This window comes from Phalaenopsis equestris, unplaced genomic scaffold, assembly GCF_001263595.1.
Source record: "Phalaenopsis equestris unplaced genomic scaffold, ASM126359v1 Scaffold232505, whole genome shotgun sequence".
NCBI classification, from domain to species: domain Eukaryota; kingdom Viridiplantae; phylum Streptophyta; class Magnoliopsida; order Asparagales; family Orchidaceae; genus Phalaenopsis; species Phalaenopsis equestris.
The window spans coordinates 61,200-73,892 of NW_018250470.1; the positions used below are offsets into that span (position 1 = coordinate 61,200).

The window sequence follows — 12,693 nt, forward strand, 5'->3', positions numbered from 1 at the left end:
GATAATTCAAACTAATCAAATAAATAATAAATATATTAAATTCTTCCAAAAAAGGATTGAAAATTGAACGGGTTGAACATCTTCGTAGCCCAATTTGATTTTGCTTTTTTTATTATTATTTCAATAAGCATTGGCCTTTTCAAGACTATATTAGCTCTTTATAGCCAGGTTTGACTTTGTTGGTTATTTCTATTAAGCATTGGCCTTTTCTAGACTATATTTATTGAGTTGTTCAGTATCACTAGCTTATAGCATCAATCACCATGCTACACCAGCTGATTATACAGACAATGCAAATATGTACCTCATGCGCTTACTCTTCAATTAGGAACATACATTTTTACTACTTTCCACAATTCAAGTCTTATGTTATCTAGCATACAAATTAACATGTATTAGGAAAAACGGAAAAGAAGCGATATCCTGTATAGCTTTAAACTGAGGAAAGAAAACCACTTTGAATTAAATTCTTACATGAAATGCTCCGAGAAACCTTCTGCAGTGCGTTTTGCAGTTGGAAAGAATTCAAGCATGTTATCCTCCATCTTTCCCTTCTTCAAAAGTGCTATAAGATCATCGATATTACTGTCCTTGAGATACTCCTTAAAAAAGTCAGTGATGAATGAAAGCACTAGCCCCTTGGCAACAAGATTATCCTTGAGCAAAGGCTGGAAGACGGTCTCTGGAGGAAGACCAGATAGCTTCTGAGAAAAAGTAAGGGCAGTGAATATAGCAAGCTTCTTCCTTTCATTGTCCTCAAATAGTTCCAAACACTGTAAAAATCTTCGCATAACATTTTCTAAATTTTTAATTAGAAAAGGTCGACGACGCAAAATTTTTTGTATATAGAGAACAGAAGGCAATATAGCTTCACGTGTTGCCTCACAATCTATAATAGAATAAGAATGTCGGTCTCCTTCATCAGGCTTTATTGTGCCAGGTTGAGTGCGGCCTCCGGTAAAAATGACCTTTAATTACACAAATACTTCATCAGTCAAGCAGCAAAATTTTAATAATCAGAGGCAAGCCATGAGTGCTAAAAAAATTAGTAAATAGTTGGAGATCTGTATGAATTTAGCTAATTAAATATTTCAGATTTTGCTTGACATTCTATGAAAACTAGAGGAAGCCTGAATCAGCAGGTAAAAAAGAAGGCCTGCATAAAAAACTATCAAAAATTTCATATAAGTTTAACCCAAATGTACATTGTCAACCACTGCAAATTTCACAAAGGTTTCCATTGTGGACTTCTAAAGCCCTAATACCTAAAATCTATCATAAAGGCGTGCTCCACTTTATTAGAAAACAATGGAGGCAAAAAATGTGATGAAATCCCCAAAACATCCTTAATAAGACTACATTTGCGGATGGCATTTCTTTCTAGGGCCAAATTAAGGTCCAAAACTAAACAAATTATAAACAATAAAAAGCCACCAATCAAAGCTTTTTAGGCAGCGAAAAAAAAAAAACTTATAAAATAAAAGTTAATTTATGTTATTATATAGATTTATGTGTTAAGCAGAGAAAAAACCTGCCTTCAAAAATTAAATGTTGATTTATGTAATATAAGAAATAAAACTAGCCATGGCATTGCACTAATTATTTTGTAAAACTGGCATGGCCACCTCCATATGACAACCAATAAAAATCACACTTTGTAAATGGCACAAGTACATTGAAATGGCATTTACAAAGGGCATACTTAAAAGTAACTTGCATGGCCATCAAATTATGTGGACTCGACATAACATAATTGAAAAAACATTAAGTGAACTTAATGTAAGCCATTGAAAAACCTGAGATGGTGCAACATCAATAGGATTTAACAGGATTTAAAATATCAACAATACATTAAGGCCACAAGGTTTACCGTTGGCCATCCCTATAGCATCAGATTAATCTGTCAGGTTTACTTTGTCATCCATATTATATCCTGTATTTATACAAATAGTTGTGGGCATATGCATGATTTTCTCTTAGTAGAACAAATTTGGTATTTCCTAAAATATTTTATAGTGGATTTGTGAAAAGTCATAACATTTAATATTAAAAATTGCAGCACTATTCAAGTAAATAAGAAGGTTGAAATATCAAGTGGAAGTTTCAAGCAGCCTTTTCCAAATACTTGAGTGTTTGATAGCTGTACACCAAAGAATTATAAGCTTTTCTTTTTCTTTCAAGCCAAGTACTCAAACATGGCCACTTGGGATCCTTCAATTCATTTTCAATCAATGTGTTGCATGTCCGAGCGCTACCAAAAATCATAAGTTGTGTACCACAGAAAGCATGTGATTTTCCAGAGGTTATTTGAAATTCCACTATTTTCAACATCAATTATCTAACTATAGTATCTTTACCTAACATCAAACAAAAAATTCTTCATCTGCATCTAGGTATCAATGAATTTTCTAATGGGATGTCCAAAACTTTGTAATTTCACCCCATCCTTCTAATGACAATTTTTCTCTCTCTGGATAATTTCCGTCTTGTCAAGCACTTGCCCCGCCTTGTCTACCAGGCAATTTCCAGACCTCCGGCTCATCTCTTCGAATTTCGAAAATAACCAAAATCAATAAACAAACAAAGTTCAACTTACGGCACCAAATCAATTTCTACAATTTCTTCAGTAAAACTCAATTGGTACAATGCTTTTTCCTGCTTTGTTATAGCAAGTTTATCTTGAGCAGAAATGACTTTCAAAGATACCCAAATAGTACATAACGTCATGAGCATAGGAAACAATCCCTGGACCAACTCCCCAACCCATTAAAAGTGAAGTGATTTCAAATCAAATAGCACAATAACAGCACAACATTTGCATAGCTGTGCCAAATGAAACTTAAACTAGCCAGCATAATTTTAAGGCAAATCCTGAACGACCTTCCAATTTCAAAACAATTCTAATCATTTACACTTCCCAAAACTACCCAATTCAAAATCAACTTTGAAAAGTGAAAGTTCAGATTCTGGTTGTTGGCAGCAAAATTTAACCAAAGCATTCACCTCCCTCTTCCTGGTTTTACACAATACTACGTTCCCTCTTCTAGTTATGAAATTTTTAAAATTTTATCCAGACAGATTTCCATAAGATTAGATATAACACCCTGTTAGAAGTCCATAATTGATCATATCAACCAAAAATCAAAAGATGCAAACCAACCCAAACCAACAGGCCAAGGTAACCTGACCAACCCAACCAATATATATGAACCAACAGACCTATCAAACCAAAAAAAAAACAATAATAATAATAAACCAAATAAAAAAGAACAAAGTTTGTTTTCTTTCAACAATCTCTTGGCTGATTACAACACTATGCATCCCCTAAATGCATTTAAACTCTAGAGTAGAAAATTTTGTACCCTGAAAAATTGATGACAAACCATCAATAGTATTTCGAAGAAATTCAAGTGATCAATCATAAATAATGGTGGTTAGTGTCAAACAAACACATCATGTTTGCCTTTCATGCTATATTCGTAGTCCTATTTATGTCAAAATGCAATAGGTATCAAGATCAGCTCTTTTAGTTTAGCAACTTAAGCCATTATTAACTATTTTTTGTCATTTGAAACAAACTATGCAATTATAAGTAATAGTAATGGCCTCGTATTTTAAAAGGCTGATTGATTTGGTGAAAGTTGTCAGCCTCTTTCTTTCTAGTTGAGTGTTTAATGTTTCCTTCTGTTCCTGAGTAAACCTATACCCGGAACCATTAGGTTTGATATCACCGAATAAATTTTGAATCAATTTCTATCTTGAGCCACTCTAAACTTATAAATTTGTGTCCAAAAATTTTGAAGTCTATATGTGCCCATCCAGATAATATACACTAACGCTCTCAAGCCTATGTCAATTTTATCAAGTGCCCAGGGTTTTTTTCATTGCTAGTTAAAAAACAGAAATACACATTTTCCCAAAAGGTGCTCATTATGATCAATCCGATGAGGGTAAGTTTGGGGCAGCTGCGGCTTATCAATAAGTTGTTTTGCAGCTGCTGCGCAGAAGATGTTGCGGATAAGTTGGCTGACTATTTATATTTTGCAGTTTGAAAACAGTTGTGCTGCAGTTGTTACTGGAAAAATGCCAATTTTGCCCCTATATAGTAATATTTTTTGTAACAGAACTGTCATAGCAATATATTTGATACTTGAGAAGTAAAAATTCAATTCATAACAGTATAAAAAATAAGATATATACCTCACATAATAATAAACATCAAAATTTCTAAAAAAAATTATTAAAATTACATTTAATAATATGATAATATTATTTTTAAAATGCAGACAGTATATGTCACAAGTTACATCGTCCTCCAGGGATGTTATCCATTCTCGATCACTATCAACAGTGGAATCTATCAGATTGTCTGCCCACCGGAAGAAGTCACACTTTTTCATGATTCTCCGCAGGCACCTATAGAATTGTCTCGTAGTTATGTGTATGTCGCGACGTCAGTAAAGAAGTCTGAAGTCCGCAGTGGCAGAGAAATCGTCGGGAGGTCCCTGAAATCCTGGAACTCATCTTTGTTGAATGCAACAAAAAGAATTCCATTAGTCATAACACAAGTTAAAATTGCTAAAAGAAGTAATTATTTGTAGTTTTTTGTAGACGTGAGGTATCAGAGAACTCAGTATACCAACCAACGAATCTGTCTTTACAAGAAGAAAACATACCTTGTAGAAAAAAGGGTTCTTGGTTGACTTTAACCTACGTAAAACCAAACTCGCATGTGTCACATGTACATATCACCAAAAAAGATCATCCAGAAGAAGATCCTCAAAAACCATATCGCCTAAAAGAAGAGAGTAATTTGGTTGTCTTCATTAGGATTTCACATGTGACACCAATCGACAGCGACTAACAGGTCATCCAGAAAAACCCATAAGATCAAATGTTTCATCATGAACCTCTCAAACCCACCAAAAGAACACAATATTTAAATGCAAATGGAAAAAAAACACCTATGAATAGCGTAAAAAACCCAACTAATCAATATCAGATATACAAGAAATGAAAATAAACATGAATTGTACCCACCAAATGAAAACCAAATTAAATGAAATGGAAAAAAAACACCTATGAATAACGTAAAAATTCGATGAAAGATATACAAGAAATGAAAATAAACATGAAATGTACAAAATCATATATATACAAAAAATGGAAATAAACATGAACTGTATAAAATAAACAAATACAAATTGATGAAAGAAGTAATTACAGTTTTGTGCAGTCGTAAGATCTCAAAAAATTTAGTATACCAACCAACAAATCTATCACTACGAATCTGTCACTAAAAGAAGTAGACATTGTAAAAAAAAAGCTCTTGGTTGTCTTTAACCCACGTAATATCAAAGCTCGTTTCTGTCACATGCATGTCACCAAAAAAGCCCTTTCAGAACAACCTCAAAAACTGTCGCACCGAAAAAGAAGAGAAATTTGGTTGTTTTTATTAGAATTTCACATGTGACACAAACCAATAACAATTAATTGGTCATCCAAAAGAACCTATAAGATCAAACATCTCATCATTAACCTCTCAAACCCACCCAAAAAAGCGAACTGCAAATGAAAAAAACACTTACAAATAGCATAAAGAGTTCAAACAATCAATATGAAATGTAAAGTACAAAGTGTTGAATAAGCAAAATAAAGTACAAATAGTATTGAATAATATATAAATACTCCAATCACCCTTCTACTATAAGATCTGTAATTTGTTCTCTCAACTTTGTCATCTCGTTTGCACCTTTCCCATCATTAGTACAGGTGGCGGAATCATTATTCTTTATTTGTGACAAAGAATGTCCAAGATGATATTCAAATGTCTCGGCAGATGCATGCACATGATCCTCGTTCACCCTACGGAAGTCGGTGTCGTTGCGGGAATGATGTCGAATATAATTGTGGAGAGTTATCATGACAATCACAATCTACACCTGTTTGGAAAACAAATAAGATGGCATATCGCGAGTATAACAGATTTCTTCTTCCAAACACCAAAAGTTCTTTCAATGACACCGTTTAAGAAGAAATTTCTTTTATTGAACATTTATTTCCTGCTTAGTGTTACATTGATTGATCACTCAATGTCAGGTATGTGATATCTCTTATCAGGATAAGGCTTGTTATGCTGGAGCCAATTCGGACCCCCTGCTGCTCCCACTCTTCGAAAGGTCGTGATTTCTCGTTTGTGATCTCGCCTTCGCCCACTACCACTCCCGCCTTCCCTTTTTTGTGAAGCAAAACATCTCTTTGCTCCCTACTGTTCGTGATAAAAGGCTTCGGATGGCTCTCCTTGGGTTTTAGAAGTCACGGTGTTCTTCGGTTTCCTCGGGATAGAGGAAGGAAGGTGCAAGAAGTAGTTCCTTGCGGTGAATGAAGAAGAAAGAAGAAGAAGAAAATTGTTCTCCCTTGGTTTTTTCTTGATGGTTTGTGGCTGAAGAGAAATTGGGTTATTTTTTTTATAAGTTTATCTTCTTCGGTGTATATCGGTGTAGAGAGAAGAAAAGAGAGAGAAGAAGAGAGAGCAATGAAATGAGAGAATCCTCTTGTAAGTCGAGGTGATCAACTGGTGTAAATTTCTCAAGTAGTAAAATCCTCTGCAACTCCGTGGACGTAGGCAATTTGTCGAACCAGGCAAATCTGTGTTCTTTTCTGGTGTGATTTTTTTCATTCTATTTTTTGCTTCGTTGATCGTTCTCCTGTTTGATTTATAGATATACCACAACAATTGGTGGTGTATATACCGCAACAACTGGTATCAGAGCTTTGTTTAGATATGAGGAAGAATTATGGTTATATATGAAGTGAAGTTTTCAAAGATCAAGAAGTTTGATGGCACAGATTTTGGTTATTGGAGGATGCAGATAGAAAATTATCTTTATGGGAAAAAACTTCATCTTCCGTTATTGGGGAAAAGACCTGAAAGAATAAATGAGACTGAATGGAATTTGTTGGATCGATAAATTCTGGGGGTTATTCGATTGACCCTATCAAGGTCTGTTGCACACAACGTCGTCAAGGAAAGAATGACTGTAGATCTCATGACAGTCTTATCAGGTAAGCATGAAAAGTCATCGGCGAATAACAAAGTGTACTTGATGAATAAGTTATTCAACTTGAAGATGGCGGAAGGTGTTTCGATTGCTCAACACCTGAATGATTTCAATACTATCACAAATCAATTTTCGTCTGTTGAAATTGATTTTGATAATGAGATATGAATGAGATATGTGATAATGAGATATGTGCGCTGATATTGTTGGCATCATTGTCAAATAGTAGGGAAGCTATGAGGATGGCAGTTAGCAGTTCTGCACGTGAATCTAAATTGAAATGTGTTGATATTCGTGATTTGATTTTGGCTAAGGAGATGCGCAGAAAAGATTTTAGCGAGATCTCAGATTTGAGTTTGACACTGAATGTTGATTTCAGAGAGAGATCACAGGACAAAAACTCAAATAAAGGAGATCAAAATCAAATTTTGGCCAGCAGACAACCTGTTGGAATTGTGGCAAGGCTGGCCACATAAAGAAGAACTGCAGGAATCTCAAAAAGATGTAGAATGATAGCGCAAATGTGGTATCTAAAGAAGTACAGGATGCACTATTGTCGACACTTCATAGTTTTGTTGATGATGGAAGTGAAGAGGAGAGTGGGTACAGGACACTCATTCCTATTATTCCACAGACAGTTGATGGAGAACCACAGAGCAATGAAGAAATATTGCAAGATGAAAGTTCGAGCAAGTGGAAGCTGGCAGAACTTCCACCAGAGAAGAAGGCATTACGCAACAAGTGGGTGTACCATGTGAAGACTGAACTTTATGGCAGTAAGAAGTACAAGGCTAGACTTGTTGAAAAAGGCTTTCAGCAAAGGAAGAATATTGCCCATGCAGTGGGAGTTGTAAGCAGAGACAAGAGTAATCTAGGAACTAGCTTGGAGGTGCAAGGTCATTTGGACCTTGTTGATATGTTGACTAAGGGTATTACTCTTGAGAAACTGAAGTTGTGCACAGCTTCAGTTGGTCTTCTAGAATAAAGACAATGCTTTGAGTTGCAGAGGTGGAGGATTCACAGAGGAGGATTCATATTTAAATAAAGGGCGACACCGCCAGTGGAGGATATCAGTTCGAGGAAGGAAATGTTGAAGCATGTGTATCGGTCTCCAAGAGGGAGATTTGTTATGCTGGAGCTCAGTTCGGACCCGCTCCCGCTCTTTCGATCACGAAAGGTCGCGATCTCTCGTTCGCAATCTCGCCTCCGCCCACTCTTGCGCACAAAGCGAAGCGTCTAGTCGAGAACTGTAAGCGTCAACCGCTCCCGCCTTCCCTTTTTGTGAAGCGAAGCATCTCTTTGCTCCCTCTTGTTTGTGATAAAAGACTTCTGATGGCTCTCCTTGGGTTTTAGAAGTCACGACGGTGTTCTTCGGTTTCCTCGAGATAGAGGAAGGTTTCCACGTGATAGAGGAAAGAAGGTGCAAGAAGTAGTTCCTTGCGATGAAGGAAGAAGAAAATTGTTCTTCCTTAGCTTCTTCTTGGTGGCTTGTGGCCGAAGAGAAATTATGTTTATTTCTTTTGTAAGTTTATCTTCTTCGGTGGAGTAGAGTTTTTTTGTTGTATCTCGGTATAGAGAGAGAAGAAAAGAGAGAGAAAAGAGCACGAAATAAGAGATTCCTCTTGTAAGTCGAGGTGATTGAATTCTACACCCACGATACTCTGAATTTCACCAGAAAAATAGCATTGTCTTTCGAATTTCACAACAACCTTTTGGCCCAGTAGTATTGTCTTTCGAATGAACGAAAAAAATTTTAAATTTTAAAGCAATTGGTGCCATTATAATAATTCTACACCCACGATACTCTTAAGAAAATACAAAAGAAAGCATAAATTCCAAAGGTTTAGCCAAAACAGAAAGCCACAGCCCAGTCACAAGCAGACCACCTAAATGATTCCAAAACGAAGTTGTTGCTTAAGGAGTAGAACTTAAGCAACACAACTCCTTGCAGCTACGTATTAAGATCCGTAATTACGTAAAAATAAAAGTATTATGCAACGAAAATGATTCAAGAAAATTTGCAGAATGTTATGAAAGTACATGATCTATATGAGACATAAGATTTTTTAAAGAGCATAAGGTTTATATGCAAACATTCAAGAAGCCAAAGCTACGATTTTTCTAAAATTATGATTTCTATGCTTCACCTTAAAAAAAAGGTTTCATGCATTTACCCAAGGTTAGGGTTCCTTGATTGTTCATTTCTTCCTTAAAAGGAACAATCTAGATCATGCAAGGTGATTTCTAGATATAGAATATCCATGCAACATGAGATTAATTAAATTTTTATGAAAAAAAATTGTCTGTCCTCCAGACCTAATTAGGATTTACATGCCATGTTTTGTGCTCCCTCTTCCTTATATGCCCGATTAGAGAAAGCAAACGTCGGACAACAAGTGAAGAACAACCATTAGTTCGCATTAGAATCCAACCCCAATGTATGGGACAACCATCCATACGCATAAAGATTCATGTTGAAATCCTTTAAGAGTGATTTTGGAGGAGAAATGATTTTGGCAGTTCAATATAAGAGTGGAGAAAAAAAAGGATAGTACAGAGAAAATTTAATTATGAAAGGAGAGAGGGAATATTGTCAAGTGAATCAAATTGAATTTGAATTATACTTCAATTAAGTAAAATAATTTAATAAATAGCTACCATAGAACAAGGTATAAGAAAGCACTAGCATCATGATAAATTATTCGATAAGACATTCCCCTTATCTTCATAGATTATTTGTATTATTAGAAAACATAACAAACAAACTATAGTTATTCATAAATTAAGAACTCAAAGCCCATCTCCTTTAATGGTGGTCAAATTATTTGTGCATAGCTTTAATTGTAGATTTAGGTTTTGGCACACTCAATCATCATTCATGCATGAATATATATCTTCAAAATCTGATCACCCAGAAAACATGGCGTGAAAACAATGTTTAAATTGATTATCAGTGCCGATTTATCATTAGTTAAACCTCAAAATGAAAAATAGGTTTTTTATGCTTGTCTTGAGTCTATTTGTCATGACAAATACGAATAAATCCTGAAATTATTAGCTTGCTCAATTCAGTCACAATTAAAATGAATAAGCGTTTATAACATCTCCCAAATCACAACCACGCCTTCAAGTTCATTTACGGATCACATAAATAATAGTTGTCATTGACTCTCCAAAGATTTAATCAACACAAAGAGCAATTAGTAAACTATTTTGGTAGTGTAACTAACCCGCACCATAGAAAAACTAGCTAATGTGTCCAAAATATTATGATAGTCACCCCAATTTTTTAGACAACGGCCCATTAACAATAGTCATCACAAATGGTATAGAAGTTGGCCCAAGGGTATATATCCCAAACCTAATATTGATCCATGATAATTGCATAATAATTCTATGCAACACTATTTGAAGCTTAGGTGGAATAAGCCATTTTTTGAAAATTTGTTGTGGGTCTCTATTTAGTGTGAACAGCCTATTGCAACAAAGCAATATCCATAATATGCGCTCATTGGTTCCACATAAGCAATTATAGCTCGATCCTTTTGGAGCTTCAATTTTTTTTAAGAAAATAAATTTTACAACTTAATAAAATACTAGTAATTATTTCACCTTCTTACTCTTTAAAGGCATCAACTATAACTAGTACAACTTTTAAATCTCTCTTCAACTTTTGATGGTTCCATCTTCTTTGTAACCATTAGGCTTCCAGGTAAATGAATAGTCTTTATGGGTATTCATTGGTTCAGTGCATCTTATCAATCTTTTGGATACTCACATTAAGCTTAGCTTCTCACCCCACATCTTCTTGGACTCTAGCATCACCTATGGACTTAAATATATGGAGGTAGTGCCTTTTCTAGAAGATGTACAACGTAATTCAGTCAAATACGTTAAAAATATCTTCTACATTATTGTCATAGCGTAATACATTCCTACATAAAAAGAGAAGGAAAGTTGGAATAATTCTAGATATGGACTACCCGAGGAGTCAACGAGCAAAGCTAATGCTCTGATAAAAACCTAAAGTGGAACAAACTCCATACCATAATAAAAATGTATTATAATACAAAATTAATTCTATGAAAAAAAGCAAGAAACCATAGCATGGACTTTTTAAGGTTTTATGAGTTTTGCTCATGCAAAAGATTTCGTGCATAAAGAATAAGGATTTTTAAATATTTTCAAGAACTTGGGCTTCATCATGGGAGCAATCAAGAAGTACACAAGATTGGAACAATATAGATAAAATTTATGCAAAATGAGATTTAAGGGAAAGAAAGGGATGGAATTAAAGTAAGTTAGGATTTCAATACAATACTTGGTGTGTTCTTTCATCCTTGTGAACATGGTTAAAAATAGAAAAGAGGAATGAAATTTTATTTTGCATTTAGATGTGATTTTTTTGTGCGCGTGTTCTTGACCACTAGGTACAAGGTTCAGAAAAGAGAGCAAATATTAACAAATGATTCAACTGAGATTTATATTTGAATTGAAAAACTAAGATATTGTCATGCATTAGTTATAGGAAAAGCAAGATAAGCAAGTACTAAAATCATGGCAAACTATCCGATAAGAAATTCCTCTTATTTTGATAGTTATTCACATTATTTGAAAACCTATTAAATAAGCTATTATAACTCTAAACATAATTCATGAGTTGAATTTAAAATTTCTCCTTCAATAGGTGGCAGAATTTTTCATTCATGGCTAGAAATGTGGAATTGGATTTTAGCTCATCAAGCTTCAATGATGCTTTGATTATATAATCAAAATTCAGCCTCCTTGAAAGATGGCATAGAGCCATGACAAAATTAATCATTTTAGATATGGTCCCCTTGTCAGTTAATCTTATTTTGAGTTTATCAGCCTAAAAATGACACGCCTGACCGTAGAAATATTTGGTTGTCGAATTCAATCCTATTTGGGATGATTTAAGACTTAAAGAGTCTCCCAAATCAAGGATTCCTTTCCCGCATAATTCTTTATGGCCTTAAGTCAATCTAGAATATCTCATCTAGATTTTATAAGATTTCTGAACGCAGTATTGTTTTAGTGAATCTCTAAAACTCTCTCGCAACATAGTGTGGCCTGTTGATAGGGATAATCATTCTTTGTTCGAAATAAGCTCCAACAATGTGTGGAATGTGTTTTCTAGAAGTTGGAAACCATGAGCCTTAAGATACTAATTTTGGCACTCAAATCAACAATAATTACTAATAGCCAATGAGAGCAACAAGGCAATAAATAAATGAAGCAAACAAAATAATTTAAATTTATGAGAAACAAATGATGTGATGTTGCTAAATAAAAGATTTATGGTTGAGAAAACTCCTCATGATTGATCTAATAGTACACAATGAAATTAGCACGGTGGAATTTTGCTTCGATATTGATTCATCCATCAGAGAGAAGCAACAACTCTTTGTATTTAATTAAGTTAAAAAAAGACCTCAAAGAAGAATGATGAATAAGAATAAACGTTCAGAAAAGGACCTCAATTCAATATCCAAAAGTCATATTACTTAGGACAACAATAACAAATCCATTAAACCTTTAGGGCATGTCAGGTAATATATTTAGAGCACGCTTTAATCTGGATTTAACTTAAATCTTGCCATACGATCAGTTT

The 12,693-nt window shown here is 34.5% G+C and overlaps 1 protein-coding gene across 1 annotated transcript in view; it reads right to left on the minus strand.

Moving 5' to 3' along the window:
* Window positions 1–12,693, minus strand: part of LOC110038329 (basic leucine zipper and W2 domain-containing protein 2-like) — a 41,450-nt gene that overhangs the window by 16,828 nt on the left and 11,929 nt on the right. Inside the window, exon 5 of the mRNA XM_020743132.1 lies at window positions 475–968. Coding sequence (XP_020598791.1) covers window positions 475–968 — 494 coding nt within the window. The remainder of the gene's footprint in view (window positions 1–474; window positions 969–12,693) is intronic.